Source organism: Arvicola amphibius, chromosome 1 (genome assembly GCF_903992535.2).
Source record: "Arvicola amphibius chromosome 1, mArvAmp1.2, whole genome shotgun sequence".
In the NCBI taxonomy this organism is placed as follows: Eukaryota; Metazoa; Chordata; class Mammalia; order Rodentia; family Cricetidae; genus Arvicola; species Arvicola amphibius.
The window spans coordinates 91,037,372-91,053,620 of NC_052047.1; the positions used below are offsets into that span (position 1 = coordinate 91,037,372).

The 16,249-nt window shown below is 37.1% G+C and overlaps 1 protein-coding gene across 7 annotated transcripts in view; it reads left to right on the plus strand.

Annotated features, from left to right (window-relative positions):
- The window catches only part of Ppp4r3b (protein phosphatase 4 regulatory subunit 3B), a 54,010-nt gene that overhangs the window by 18,590 nt on the left and 19,171 nt on the right, over window positions 1-16,249 (plus strand). For 2 of the 7 annotated variants that reach the window (XM_038322619.1, XM_038322628.1), the window contains 6 exons: window positions 4,171-4,794; window positions 7,995-8,072; window positions 9,001-9,117; window positions 9,926-10,042; window positions 12,336-12,467; window positions 14,028-14,130. In XM_038322619.1, coding sequence (XP_038178547.1) covers window positions 4,171-4,794; window positions 7,995-8,072; window positions 9,001-9,117; window positions 9,926-10,042; window positions 12,336-12,467; window positions 14,028-14,130 — 1,171 coding nt within the window. Of the gene's footprint in view, window positions 1-3,843; window positions 4,049-4,170; window positions 4,795-7,994; window positions 8,073-9,000; window positions 9,118-9,925; window positions 10,043-12,335; window positions 12,468-14,027; window positions 14,131-16,249 lie in introns of all 7 variants that reach the window. The other 5 variants (XM_038322653.1, XM_038322663.1, XM_038322645.2 and 2 more) reach the window with 4 other exon arrangements.

The following is a 16,249-nucleotide window of genomic DNA, read 5'->3' on the forward strand; positions in this document are numbered from 1 at the left end:
GCCAGCCTGGTCTACAAAGTGAGCTCCAAGAAAGCCAGGGCTACACAGAGAAACCCTGTCTCGAAAAAAAACAAAAGAGGTGCTCTGCTACTGCCCAGCATCCTCAGTCTTAGACAGTTTTTTATTTGTTCTAACTGATTATTCCACTTTAAATTAGGGGCAACAATATTACCATATTTAGATTTTTCTTTTTTTAAATGTGAACAAGACTGTGAATGTGACTCAGTTGGTAGAGTGCTTCCCTAACATACCGGAGGCCCTGGGTTCAGCTCCAGCTTGGTTAAGCCAAGCATGGTAGTGAGCACCTATAATCCCAACACTCGGGAGGTAATAGCAAGAGGATCAGAAATCTAAAGTCATCGTCAGCTTCGTAGTAAGTTTGAGGCCATCCTAAGCCATATGAGACATGTCTCAGAACGGGGATTGGGGCTTGGGGAATGTGAGTTTACTCACTCCAGACAACTCCTGCACTCAACTGCATGTAGTGCAGCAAGATTTAGCATCTCATGTTAATACAGAATATTAGTTGCAATTAATAAACTAGTGTTAAATATTATTAACTAAAACTCATGCTGTTTAGACCTCAGCAGTTTTTTGATGTCCATTTTCTTTTCCCATGATGCCACATTGCACCACTCTTTTTTTAACTTCTTAGACTTTTTATGACTAATACTTGATAATTAGAATTTTAAATTGATTGTGTCTTTGTTTTTAGTGACAGATCTGTTTCAATGACTGCCTAGTACAGATCTTTATGTCTCTAATAGGTTGATTTCATTGTTTGGCTATTATCATTCTCTCTCACTTGAGCTTTTCTCTATGATTCTGTTTGTTAAAAAGTTTCACTCAATTGCCAGGTTGACCTCAAACCTCATGCCTCAGTTTCCCAAGCCTCAGTTTACTGGGATTATTGCATGAACTACTATACCCAGGTCCTTTTGGTGATTCTTAGAATTTTTAAATTGCTTTTCTAAATCTGATCATAATCATTTTTGTTTGTTTTTATTTTTTGCCACATGCTTCAAGAAACTGTAGCCAGGCATATTGATGCAAACCCATTTTCTTAGCGTTTAGAACCAAAGGATCAAGAGTTTGTGGTCATGCCAGATGTGTGTGTGTTGATATATATACATAAATGTGTATGTGTATCTTTGTGTAGAGATACATTACATATATATGTATCTAGATAAAAGGTATGTATACGTGAGTGTGTGTGTGTGTGTGTGAATTTGAGAGTAGCCTAGAACACTTGAGGCCCTATCTCAAAAATACAAGGAAAAATTTAAATGAATCTTCCCATTCCCTATGTATCCCTGGGTCAGTAAATTTTTAGCTGGAAATGGATACTTTCTTTTACATGTTATTTTCTTAATGAGCATTATTAATATACATTATTAAATAGCATAACTCTGAAATATAAAAATTCCAGTATAAAGTATTTCATGTATTCATGCAAAATGTACATGGAATAAAATTGAAATTGTTATGCTATTATTTTGCCTTTCTGGTTTTTCTGTCTTTAAACCTGTAAATACTTTTTATGTTGTTTCTTGTGCATTCCCATAAAAACCAGTTGTATTTTTAACATTCTAAAATCTCTGTAAATTAGAATTGAAGGCCTAAAAATAATCTGATGTTGTGTGGAGAGTGGTGGCCCCTTGTTTGTCCCGGCCTCCCGGCTAGCTTATACCCGAAATAATCACACAGAAACTGTATTCATTTAAACACTGCCTGGCCCATTATCTCTAGCTTCTTATTGGCTAATTCTTACATCTTAATTTAATCCTTTTCTCTTAATCTATGTATCACCACGAGGTCGTGCCTTACCAGGAAAGATTCAGCATGTCTGATCTGGCAGCTCTGTGGCTGTTCTCGGCTGTCCTTCTTTCCAGCATTCAGTTCTGTCTACTCTGCCTACCTAAGTGCTGCCCTATCAAAAGGCCAAAGCAGTTTCTTTATTCAGCCAATGAAAGCAACATATAGAAAGAAGAAACTCCTACACCAATATGAATTGTTTGCCTTTAATGTATTTTCAGTAAATATTTGCTATTCTGGTCTTAATTTACACTTCAATTTATGAAGTGAAACTTACTTAAGTAAAAACACACATGAAGTATAAAAATATTAAAATCACTACATTATAAGGATAAGAGAATATGAAGACATTTTATGAAGCTGTTTGGAATATTTTTAATGGCATATAAAGGTAACTTAAATGATAAATTTCAAAAATTTAGAAAGTAACACCTTTTTTAGAATTGTAATCTTGGTTTATCTGTCTGCTACAACATAGCTGTGCATAGTAATATTTTTCAGTAAATAACATATTACGCTGCTAGAGAAGTGGCTCAGAGGTTAAGAGCTTTGACTGCTCTTCCAGAGTTTCTGAGTTCAATTCCCAGCCTCTACATGGTGGCTCACAATCATCCATATTGAGGTCTGGTGCCCTCTTCTGGCCTGCAGGCAGAAATACAGGCAGAACTTTTATATATATATATATATATATATATATATATATATATATATATATATATATATATAATCTTTAAAAAAATAAGATTAAATTATATGTTTCTTTGACCTCCACAGACACACCAGGCACTGCCCACACCCACTAATTATAATCATAAATAAATATAAAGAAATAACTACACTGTTCTATAAAATTTTGGGGTTTTGTTTGTTTTATACCAATTCCATTACTATTTCCTCCGTGATTTTTTAAAAATATCTTTTAAACTAGCAGCATTTTATTTTATTTAAAGATTTATTTATTAATTATGTATTATTGCATGTGTCCCTGCAGGCCAGAAGAGGGCACCAGATCTTATTACAGATAGTTGTGAGCCACCATGTGGTTGCTGGGAATTGAACTCAAGACCTCTGGAAGAACAATCAGTGCTCTTAACCTCTGAGCCATCTCTCCAGCTCTTCCTCTGTGATTTACTGCAGCTTGTACCTCACAGTAACTGTTCAGAGCTATTCCTGATTTCAGTCTCTGAAACCCCACATAGTGGATAAGCGGAACTCACTTTCTCATGTTGTCCTCTGACCTCCATGTGTGCTCTATAACAAACACAGAATGATATGAAAACAAAACAAAAACAAACAACAACAAAAAGCAGCTATTTAATGTAGAAATTACCCAAGGCAGTTTTGGTGGTACACACCTTTCATCCCAGAAGGCTGAGGCAGATGAATCTCTAAATTCAAGGTCATCTTGTTCTACAAAGTGAGTTACAGGACAGCCAGAGCTATACAATGAGACCCTGTCTCCAAAAAGGACAGGAAAGAAAAAGAAAGAAATATTGCTAGGTTGAAAGTAGTAACACATACCTTTAATTCCAGCACCAAGTAAAAAGAGGCAAGTGGATCTCTGTGATTTTGATACTAGCCTGCTCTAAATAGAAGTTCCAGACCAGCTAGGACTACAGAGAGAAACCCTGTCTCAAGGAAGGAAGGAAGGAAGGAAGGAAGGAAGGAAGGAAGGAAGGAAGGAAGGAAGGAAGGAAGGAAGAAAGAAAAAACTAGCCAGTGCTTAGTGAATCTAAGTCATTTTCATTCAGCATTACATCCTCAGGAGGCTTCAGTGTAATTTCCCAACATACAGTGATCAGTATTGTAAAATTTAATACGTAAGAGTTGAGTCAACAGTGCCAATGTTGTTTAACTAAAAAGTAAGAGTCACTATCTGTTCAGGCATCTGGTATAATCGAGCCAGTATTATTTCTTGCTCTTAGCCTTTGAGGCACATATCATTGGATTTCCCTTACTCCATAGTCATCTGGTCATTCCTTTGCCTCTGTTGTTATTTCTCCTCTTCACTTGTCTTCTCCCCCACAGTGGGATTACGAACAAGTGTGCCCACCACCATGTCCTGCATTTGTTGGTTTCTGGAGCTCCGGTTGAGGAGTTGAGGTCCTCAGGCTTGTATGGCAAGTGCTTTACCAACTGAGCCACTGCCCAGTCCTGAGAATGTCATTTCTTAACTAGACTGGCCTTGAATTTCCTGATTCTTGCCTCCACCTCTCAAGCACTGAGATTACAGGTGAGCCGCTGTGCTCGGTGTTCACGGTACTTTTACATAAATTCGATGGTCAGTGATTTGATTTCCAGAGTGTTAAACTATTTTGTATTTTAAGATAACCAGCTGTACTTGGGTGTTTTTAGGTTCAAGGTAAGGATCCATCAGTAGAAGTCACACAGGACCTCATTGATGAATCAGAAGAAGAACGATTTGAAGAAATGCCAGAAACTAGTCATCTAATTGACCTGCCCACATGTGAACTCAGTAAACTTGAAGAGATTGCTGACTTAGTTACCTCAGTTCTTTCCTCGCCTATCCGTAGGGAAAAGCTGGCTCTGGCCTTGGAAAATGAAGGCTATATCAAAAAACTACTGCAGCTGTTCCAAGCTTGTGAGGACCTAGAAAACACTGAAGGCTTACACCATCTGTATGAGATTATTAGAGGAATCTTATTCCTAAATAAGGCAACTCTTTTTGAGGTAATGTTTTCTGATGAGTGTATCATGGATGTCGTGGGATGCCTTGAATATGACCCTGCTTTGGCCCAGCCAAAAAGGCATAGAGAATTCCTGACCAAAACTGCAAAGTTTAAGGAAGTTATACCAATAACAGACTCGGAACTAAGGCAAAAAATACATCAGACTTACAGGGTACAGTACATTCAGGACATCATTTTGCCTACACCTTCTGTTTTTGAAGAGAATTTTCTTTCTACTCTTACATCTTTTATTTTCTTCAACAAAGTTGAAATAGTCAGCATGTTGCAGGTAAGTAAATTACTTTTCACAGTTCTATTTTCAAGGTGTTGTGTTCCTAATAATTTAAGCCGGTGATAATGATATACTTTGTTTACTTTAAATGTTCTATTAAACATAGAAAGCATGACTGTCTTACAGTTTTTATTTTTTAAGATTTTTAAGTTTTAGTATAAGGTGCTTTTTATTACATTTATTGTGTTTGTGTATGTGCATGTGTGCTATACTATGGGGAGGGCATATTTGAGGACAGCTTGTAGGAGTTTCCCACTGATGAAACCCAGGCTGGCCTTCAACTTAACAGTGTAGCTGAGAGTGACTCCCAGTTCCTGGAATTACGTGCATGTACCACCATTTCTGGTCCTACCTATCAGTTGTTCATTATTCTTCAGTAAAGGACATAAGGAAAGTTAAAATAACATATTACGTTCCTTTTATAGCAAATGGGATGTGGTGTTTTGTTGGGTTTTTTTTTAATTTTATTTGGCTGACTTTGAACTCAGGATTTTCCTCATTTTTCCTGAGCACTGTGATTTCAGTTGTGTGATCTACTATTCATTTCAGGATGCTGTTTTAAACACAGACAGAAAAATCAGTATCAGGAAATTAAAAATGTGGCTGTAGTGATACTTCATTTTTATTTTAATAAATAAAGCTTGCCTGAAGATCGAGAGTAGAACAGTCACACTGATCAGCTATACAGATCAGGCAGTGGTGACACACACCTTTAATCCCAGTAGCCACCTAGTTTACCATAGAATCTGAGCAGTAGTGATGCACGCCTTTACTCCCAGCAGAGGATATAAGATGGGAGGAGACAGGTTTCAGGCTCAGTCTCATTCTGAGGATTTCTGGAGGCAGGATCGCCATTTTCAGACAGGAGAAGAAAGAGCCAGTGACTGACTGCTTTGCTTTTCAGTTCTTCAGGTTGAACCCCAATATCTGTCTCTGGGTTTTTATTAATTGTGCTACATATGGCCATACTATGGAGTTAATACAAAGAATGTCAGATTCTCAAATATAGCATCTAAGTGATTGCTTGACTTAAGGGTTTCCAGATCCACAACAGTAAATCATAACATTTTTTTGTAGTTGAAAAACAATGTCTGGAGATGTAGTTCAGTGGTAGAGAATGCTTACTTACCAGTTCCCAGGACTGACAAAAATAGTTCAACTAAATTGTGTAAACTAATATATAAATATTTGCAAAATTTTCTTAATCATTTTACATATATTTTATAATTCTATTTGTCAAATCTATGATATAAAGCAAAGGTTTAAAGAAATTTTATTTTACTTGTTTATTTTTTATTTTTTTTTTAAGGTTGGGTCTCACTAGTGGCTTTGGCTGTTTAGAAACTCACCATGTAGGCCAGACTGGCCTTAAACTCATAGTGATCCTCTTGTCTCTGCCTTCTTGAGTGCTGGGATTAATGGCTTGTGCTACCATACCAAGAAATTTTCATTTATTTATGATTCATGAAATGCAATTTGTGAAATTGTTAATGAACTTTAAACTACCTGATGTTTGTTTTGTTCTTATTTTTGTTTGTACCACTAAGAATTATTCTCATGGTTAGAAAAGAACTCTCCCACTGAGCTATGTCCCAGCCCTGATTTAGAACCTCTCCCCAGAGGTTTCATTATCTAGAAAAGTAGCCACATGTGCTGTGATAGTTGTCTTATTAAAACAAAAGCTTTTAAGGCTTACAGAAAAGAAAAATAATCAAAAGTGATTACTTTTGTGACTTGGAGAAGCAAGGATTTAGGAAAAAGTATCCCAGCTTCAGGCTTTATATTGTCAATCACTTTCTTCCTAACATATACCCTGAACATAATGCTTCATAGCTTAAAGAAGTCACAGAAATGATGCTGTAAATTAGGGGAGGGGGAAGAGGCTCCTGATGAACATCATTAAGATTGCTTTCATGAATAGTTTCAGTGGTTTGGCTGTCACCTCATAAGTGGCAAGTTGTGCGAAGAATTTAAGGGGAAATGCACTTATCAAGACTTTGGAACATTCTCCTTTGAAAATACTCAGAGTTTAAAAACCTTTAGCTGGAAAGAATAAAAATTTAATGTGGGAGATCTGTGGAAAGAAACAAAGTTTATAAAAGATGTGAACAGGGGAAATACATATTTACAGATGTTACATTTATAATATTTTTAGAGCAAGTCACTTAAAATCAAGTTTCATAGAGGTGGGTTTTGAAACATCCTTGTTTGTTCTAAATGTATCGAGCCATGATATATAGTGTCTAAAAGGAGTCAGTGAATACATAAAGTCGTACCATTCTGAGTCACTCTGTCTTTTCAAGACAGGTTTCCCTGTAGCTTTGGAGCCTGTCCTGGAACTCACTTTGTAGACCAGGTTGTCTTCATACTCACAGAGATCCACCTGCCTCAGCCTCTGGAGTGCTGGGATTAAAGGCGTGTGCCACCGCTGCCCAGTTTGAGTCACTCATTTAGAACCCTTTTTTATCTCTGTCTTTTAGCACTCCCCGTTGATGCTTGGTACTTTTCTAACTGGTGAGGACTATATCTTCAGTTAAGTTCTCCACCTTATTTTGGAGGCAGTTTTGAGATCCTTGGTTAATGAATGGTTCATATAAGACATGTTTCAAATGCATCTTTTATATCTGATGGTTTCATTTTATTCAGACAAGCACAATTATAATTTAAATATCTCTTCTACATTTTAGACATACAAATTTTTAATATCTCTTTGTCATCAGGTGCAATTACTGTAGTGATTTGTCATTTTATTTTATCCTTGGCTATAGATTAAAGCGCTCTGTATGATCTCACATGTTCCTGCCTGCCGCCATAACCCTTTACCTGTCTTGTTCTTTTTTTCTGGTACATATGAACTGACAGTGAGATCCTCAGGTTTATTTCAACTGTGTTTAAATTAAGAGTAAATAAAAACTGATTTAGAAAAGCTATCAGAATGAAAGTAAATGAATTGACTGATCTGCCTCTGGAGCTGTTTGTTCTGTTTCTTCCTGTGTAGGGAGACTCTAGTTTGTGTTAACTTCCACAGAAGTTCTAAGTTTTAGAAAACTGTAAATAAATACATCCTCAAACTTCAGGTTTCATAAATGAATATGCTTTTGAATTTCAATTTGTTTTTTTACTATACTTTGTGTAAGGAATACATAATGTAACTATACTTCTGCTAATATTTCATAGCAATATATCTTTTCATGCAGGAAGATGAGAAGTTTTTGTCCGAAGTCTTTGCACAGTTAACAGATGAAGCTACGGATGATGATAAACGACGTGAATTGGTAAGTCATTTATTCAGTTTCTGAAACTTGTTTTTACATGTTTCAGAAAATAATGTGTGTCATTCCCACACACATGGGTACCCTCCCCAAGGAAATTTAAATGCCTTATAGCATGACAGAACTATAGACATTTGTTATATAATGGAGATGCAGAAACAAAACTACAGAGATGGAAGGAAAACACTTCTAAAATAAATGAATGATAAATATTTGGTTCCTTAGAAATGTTTACTTGTTAACGTGTCTATTAAGGGGTCTTAGGAGCCTTGGAGTTTTGCTTTTGTTTTGAGAGTTAACTATTTTAGAGGGAAAATCAACAATTGCTATTTACTAGATTTTTGCTTTCTTTGAATGTAATCAGATTTGTGGCATTTTTTTTTACATTGGGTTTAGAGAAGATCAGTGTTTGAGAAGTAAAGCTAGGTTTATTTTTAATATGATGCTAGAGTTTTGTTGTTGGTTTGTTTGTGTGTACACCTGCGTATATCTATGTCACCCTCGTTTATGTTTTACAATTGGGGAGTGGTGCACACATGTGTGAGTGGAGGTCAGAGGAAAACGTGTGGGATTAGCTTTCTTTCTATTATGCGGGTTCCAGGAATCAGGCTCAAGTTGTCAGACTTACAGCAAGTGACTCTCCCACTGAGTCATCTGGTCTACCCCAGGCTTTATTTTTAAAGAGACGAGGTTTATTTATTTATCTGTTGCCTAGGTTGGCCTCAGATTCCTGATCCTCCTGCCTCCCGAGTTTTAGGAAGATAGTATAAGCCAGTATGCTCGCACTAACTTTTAATATAATGAGCCAGGACGTGTGAAAAGATGAAGTTCTTCAGAAGGATGAGTTCCATACTCTGGTAGCTAACCTTACGGTATCCCCAGTTTTATCTTCATGTTTATTGACTTCTCACTTTAATGTTTAACCTCACAGGTTAATTTCTTCAAGGAATTTTGTGCATTTTCTCAGACATTACAACCTCAGAACAGGGATGCCTTTTTCAAAACCTTGGCAAAATTGGGAATTCTTCCTGCTCTAGAAATTGTAATGGTAATTATGGTTTCTTCTTGTGCTTTTGAAGTTGTGATTTTTGTCATAGATTTATTTTTTGGCTAGTAAAATATTTGCATAGTGCTGACTTATCGTTTAGTCGTTCATCCAATGCTGAGTCACCACAGAGTGGTTTCTTACCAGGTTAAGATTTGTGTCGTCAGTGTTTGTGTTTGTTTTTCATAGACTTGTTTTTCCTTAAGTGACACTGTGCTTTATAGAATTGAGTAAGGTGTCTTCACTTTTAATCCAGTTGGTAGAGTGAGAACATACTGAGTCAAGAGTTATAATTCTCAGCTTTCGGTTACATGTATTTGATTTGTAGGCATTCAGATAAAAAAAATTTAAATGAGGATAATTTTAAGTCTTCACGTTAAAATGTGTCTTTTATTTAAAATTTTATTTTTTGTTTTCTTTGTGTGTATGTGTATTTATGTGAAATGTATGCCATGTGTGTGCCTGTGTTAGTGGGTTACAAGTGTGAACTCAGCTCTCTGTTCATGCTTATGTATAATCTCTGAATATTTCTTTTAAGCTGGTAAAAACCATTAGAAATAAATACTGAGCTGCTCCCAAATATAACAGTTTTTAGGTGCGGGGGCGGGGGAATATATTTTAATTGTTTGGTGTCTTAATCCAGAAATTAGAAGTGGAGGGGATGCATTCATCTGGGGAGGAAAGAGATACTGCAAATTGAAGTTAAATGTTATTCTGAAATTCTAAGGGTTTATTTGTGAGTTTGAGAGAGAAGAGGGAATGCAAGACTAACCTTTGTTACCAGTCTCTAACCCAGCTTCCCTTTTATCAGGGCATGGATGACTTGCAAGTCAGATCAGCTGCTACAGATATATTTTCTTATCTGGTAGAGTTTAGTCCATCTATGGTCCGAGAATTTGTGATGCAAGAAGCCCAGCAGAGTGACGATGTGAGTAGTGATGCTGAATTTTGTGTGTTACCCGTGGAGAAGTCATAACCATAATCTTACATTTAAGAATATATAGTAGCCGGGCGGTGGTGGCGCACGCCTTTAATCCCAGCACTCGGGAGGCAGAGGCAGGCGGATCTCTGTGAGTTCGAGGCCAGCCTGGTCTACAAGAGCTAGTTCCAGGACAGGCTCTAAAGCTGCAGAGAAACCCTGTCTCGAAAAAAAAAAAAAAAGAATATATAGTAGTAATGGAAGGCATTTTTTATATTTTAGGGTAATTAAAATTTTAATTTAAAAAGCATTTGAACAGAATTTAATGTGCCTCAGAAACCAGAGGCTATTAAATAAAAATCTGTGTGAGAGAAGGGATACCTCCCTATGAGTTGTGAGTTATTGAGGCTCCTGAGGCTCCCCAAACAAATACAGGCTACTATCACCGCTCTTGCTCACCAAGAATAGATGATAAGATGATAGTGCCAAAATCCCACACTCCATAATTGTAGGATCGAGAAATCACACTGGAACTAACCTATAAGCTTTCTCCCTGTTTTCACCATGCCAGAAATTGGAAAGGAAAGTCATCAAACAGTGTTATTCAGGCATGAGCCCTGTGTGCTATACTGCTACCCTGACAGTCAGGATGTGCCCACCAAAGCAGTAGGAGCACGACTGTTAGAAGGACAACCATCTTTAATGGAAAGACATTTTAGTCCCTTAGATGTACAGACCAAGTAATGATTTTGTATAACTAAGAATTTGTTTTTACTTACTCAGTTCCTATTTTTAAATGGGAATGAAAGTTGAATAATAAGAAAAATACTGTTTTCCCACTATAAAAATATTTATGCAATATGAGCAAAATGAACTGAAGTAATAGATCTGCCTGCTTTTACTTGGCATTAAAGGCATGTGCACCATTGACTAGCTAGCTACATTATTTTTGTTTTATGTTTAGTCTTAATGTATGTTTATATTTTTACTTTTTGTATTTCTTAGTTGCTTACAATGTTTCTTGGCTTAGTTTTGTTTGTTTTGTTTTGTTGTTCTGCTTTCTGTTTTAAGATTTGTGTGTTTGTGTGTCAAGCACATGCACACAGATGCCACTGGAGCCCAGGAGAAGTCATAAGATCCTTTGAATCTATAATCACAAGCAGTTGTCTGCCACCTAACCTTTGTGTTGGAGGCCCCTCTGCTTTTGCTTTGAGACAGTTAGCATGTGCATCAGTCTAGCTTTGAATTCATAGACTCCTGCCTCAGCCTCTCAGGTGCTGTGATGCAGACATGTGTCACCATCGCTTTCTGTTTCTTAAAGTTAGGGATGCTGCTATAGTTAAAGAGATAATGGGGTGGGGCAACAAGGTGTCTCACGCCTATAATCCCAACACTTTGGGGTACCTGATAACAAGTTGTTTAGAGTATACTTTTGATGACAGAGTGTTTTTCCTTCGACATGACAATCACTTTTTTTCCTGTTGTAATTCTTAAGATTTCTATGCTTAAAAAAAAAATGTTGGTTCAGTCAGTAAAGTACTTTGTCACACAAGTTTAAGGAACAGAGTTTGGGTCCCCAGAACCCATGTGAGAGAAAACCCAGCACCTATAATCACAGTGCTGGTTAATGAAACAGGAGGTCTGTGTGAATCAGTGAGAGACCCTGTCTCAAAAAGTAGTGTACAAGCTGGGCATGGCATAATAGGACACATCTTTAATACCAGCACTCTAGAGGCAGAGGCAGGCATGACCAGCCTGAATTCAGGAGAGCCAGGGACTCCAGAGAGTATCTCAGAAAACAAAACAAGAGGAAGATCCTGCACATCAGCATTAGGCTTCTATACACACATATAGTGCGTGCAAAAACAACATACACAAAGAATAGAAATGTGGGTAACAGTAAACCTAATGCTAAGTCACTTTATGACACTGTTCTCGGGTCTTGTAAAAGGTGTGTGCTAAGTTACTGCTTGTCCTTTTTCTAGGAAGAGTTTTCTATTTAAAGATTGAAATGATCAGTTTTAGGGTCACATGTTCTGTGTTCATATATGCTTGATCAGCCTATTGATTTTTACCCAGCGCTAACACCTAGAATGGTGACAGTCTTTGCTGTCTCTCTCTCTCTCTCTCTCTCTCTCTGTCTATCTCTATTCACTCTAAATATTCTCAGAATTTTGAGAAATAGAAAAAAATCTTTAAAGTATTCTGTACTTTTGATTTTTTTTTCTGTGCTCTGATTTTATTCCTTCAGTTGGTATGTTTATCTTATGTCACGGTCTCACGGAAACATATTTTCTTCCAGGATATACTTCTTATAAATGTAGTGATTGAACAAATGATCTGTGATACTGACCCTGAGCTCGGAGGTGCAGTTCAGTTGATGGGACTTCTTCGTACTCTAATTGATCCAGAGAACATGTTGGCTACAACTAATGTAAGAACTCACACTGAAGTCAAAGGTGTTGGGCTTTACAGTCTTAAATAGTTTTGTAATAAGATCTTTAGAAGCAGCAAATATTTTGATAAGTATCTGTATTAATTTTCAGTAAATGTATCAGTGTTGTCTGTTCAGTTCCTTTTTTGCTTTTAGCTTTTTCCTTTATTTGTTATGGGTAAAGGGTATACCTTGGAGGGCCAAGGATGACTTGCAGGCATAAGCTCTGACAAGGGACCCAGGAATCAAACTCAGGTTTGGTCATGATTGGCAGCAGTGCTTTTTTCTGCTGAGCCCTCACTGACCCAGAAATATTAATTAGATTAGGAATTTAGTTTTTGTTCTTTGGCTTCTATATGATAACTTGTTTAAACTTTGGGCACAGTGTAATTTTTAAATAAGTTTTTGGTTTTTTTTAAGACAGTTTTAACTGTGTAACCCTGGCTGTCCTGAAACTCACTCTGTAGACCAGGCTGGCCTCGAACTTACAGAGATCTGCCTGTCTCTGCCTCCCAAGCACTGGGATAAAGGTGGACATCACCACCAACCACCCAGCCCTCAGATTCTTAATTACATAAATCACGAAAGGTTCAAGGAGGATTCCAGAATATTAATAGTGGTTATTTCAATATGAAAGATCATTTTTCCTTAATAAAATTCCCTTATAGTAAGAGAAAGTATATGTTATTTTTAAAATGTTGTAAGTTAGTTGGCTCAACTATTTAATAAAATGGTGATAGAAATTAGAGATTGTCTTATAAATTAAATTTTAGTCTTTAAGGAACAGATTTGGATTTCATATTTTCTAGACTGATAAATTGCTTCAGTGGTTTTTCAGATTTGGATAGGCAGTGAAATGTAGAGTGTCAGTGCCTCTCCACTCCCACACACACTTGGGGAATGGACTCAAGACCCTGCAGATACTAGTCAAATGCTTACACACCAAAGTACATTTGCCAGTCCTCAGGCTCCTATTTTTAACCACCTAAAACATTGCGATCATAATCCCAAGGGGCTGGAAAGGTGACTCAGCAGGTAACAGTATTTGGTCTCTTGCAGAACAGAGTTTAGTTTCCTGCGCCCATGTTAGGTAGTTTACAGCTACCAAGGAATCCAGTCCCCCTTCTGACATATTCCAGGAATCCACATACATGTATGTACACATACATATACATGCACATGAATAAAAATACATTTTAAAAACCATAATGCTCATAGCTTTCAAGTTCTCAGTGCCTTGCTGTTTGTTGTGCTCTCCATGGTATTCAGCAGATGGATCTAGTCTTTATCCCACTTCAATTTTGAAAGTTGTTCTGAATTTCCATGGAAAAACTGTTTCCACTTTTTTTTCACTTTCACCATTTTAATGTCTAATATGAATTATTAGACTTCCTGTGTGTCAAATTCACATTGAAGTATATGTAAGTAAGTTTGCTTCTTTGATTCTAGATAGTTTGAGAGTCTTTCACATTATCTTATTGTTATTCGAATATGACCTTCACTGCTAATTCTTAAAATGTTTCTTAAATGCAAAGTGTTCTTTTAAACATTTTATTTCAGAAAACTGAGAAGAGTGAGTTTTTAAATTTCTTCTACAACCATTGCATGCATGTCCTCACAGCTCCACTTTTGACCAATACGTCAGAAGACAAGTGTGAGAAGGGTAAGTTCTCTTGTCTGTTTGCATATGATGGCCATAAAGTATTATGTGGTGCTTTATATGGCAGAGGGGATATTACTGAGAGATTTAAAGTGCAATATGAAGTCATGATTGTCCTTGTCTGTGGGTGTCTTTGGTAAGAACTGTCAATGCCCAATTTGTGGGAAAAGTGTTTTCTTTCTAGTCTGTTTTTTTTTGTTGTTGTTGCTTCTCCATATTTGTTGCATGGGTTATGCTCATAACTTACTAATGGCAGGTTCTAGTTCTAGAGTTAAAGTGGAATGGAGACAAGATAGCTTTGAAGCAATGTGATTAAAGAACTGCTTAGGCATTAGTAGCTGTCTAGGTCCAGTTTGGCAGCAATTTTTGGTTTATTAGAGTAACCAACTAAGAGGACACCATGGCTAGATGTGGCTGCATCAGGCCTATAATTTCACAACTGAGAGGTGGAGGCAAGAGGATTAGGAATTCAAAGCCAGTTTTAGCTAGCCTGGCATATAAGTTCCCGTCCTAAAGGAGATGGGGAATTGGTCAAGACATGTTTATGAAATTAATAAAAGTTACAACATAGACATACTCCATTTAACAGCTTTAATGGCTTTCTGATTATTTTCCCTACAGAGTATTTTTACATTTATATGGTAGGTTCAGTACTGTCACTATATTGCTTATGATTTTAAAAAATGAACATTATATAGAGTATCTATATAATGGAAGATTGCAGTTAAATAATTAAATTGAATTTTGATGTATCAACTTAATTATCATAAATGCAAAGTTGATGGATGGTGGTGGCATATACCTTTAATTCCAACACTAGGAGGCAGAGGCAGGTAGATCTATATGAGTTCAGGGCCAGAAACTGTGTCTGTGTGTGAGTGGGGGGTAAGCAAAGTTAGGTAAATTTAAAAAGAGATGGTCTAGAAGATTTTTGTTGTTAAATTTGTAATTAAATTTGTGCATTTTCATAGTTGTTTTAGCACTTATACCATATGCAGATATATAGTTAGTACTGCTAATAGATATTTATGTATTGCCTGTTGGCTTTATCAAAACTAATTTAACGCCGGGCGGTGGTGGCGCACGCCTTTAATCCCAGCACTCAGGAGGCAGAGGCAGGCGGATCTCTGTGAGTTCGAGGCCAGCCTGGTCTACAAGAGCTAGTTCCAGGACAAGCTCTAAAAAAAGCTGCGGAGAAACCCTGTCTCGAAAAACCAAAAAAAAAAAAAAACTAATTTAACATAATGTATGTGTTTCTCTGAAGTTTTAAACTTCCAGCATTTTATGGGTGTGTGTTTGTTTGGTCTTTTGAGATGGGGTTTCTCTGTGTAGCTTTTGGAGCCTATCGTAGAACTCACTTTGTAGATCAGATTGTCTTCAGAGATCCATCTGCCTCTGCCTCCCGAGTGCTGGGATTAAAGGCATATCACCACCTGGCTCATTTTGTGTTTTTTAAGAAGCTGCGTCCCCTATTCTATGAATGGCCTGAGCCCCTCTTCTACTACTGGTCACCCCCAGACTTACAAGTCTGTCGAAGCTGTGCCCTCTCTTCCCCACCTAGCCTCCTCATGGCCAATGTGATGCAGTGATGTAGGAGGTCCTTCTGCCTGTGTATTGCTTTCATTGGCCTTTTGATAGGACAAAACTGAGGTAGGCAGGGAAGACAAAACTTAAATTCTAAAAAAAAAAAAAAATTGAAGCTACCAGATCAGACATGCTGAATCTTTCCCGGTAAGCCATGACCTAATGGTGACATACAGATTATTAGAAATGGGTTAAATCAAGATGTAAGAGTTAGCCAGTAAGAGGCTAGAGCTTATGGGCCAAACAGTAATTTAATTAATACAATTTCTATGTGGTTATTTTGGGTGTAAGGTAGCCGGGCAGGACGGAACAAAGGGACCCCACACTCCTCACAACATTGCAGAAATATATTCTAATTGCTAATGTTGAATAAAAGAAAATAAAATATGTATCTGTCTCACCTGGTTTTAACCTCACTTTTATTTTCACTGTTACTGTTGTCTTTGTCTCTGGTATTTGTGATGTAGGGTTTCTCTGTATAGCCCTGACTGTCCTGGAACTCACTCTGTAGACCAGGCTGATCTCAAACTCACAGAGA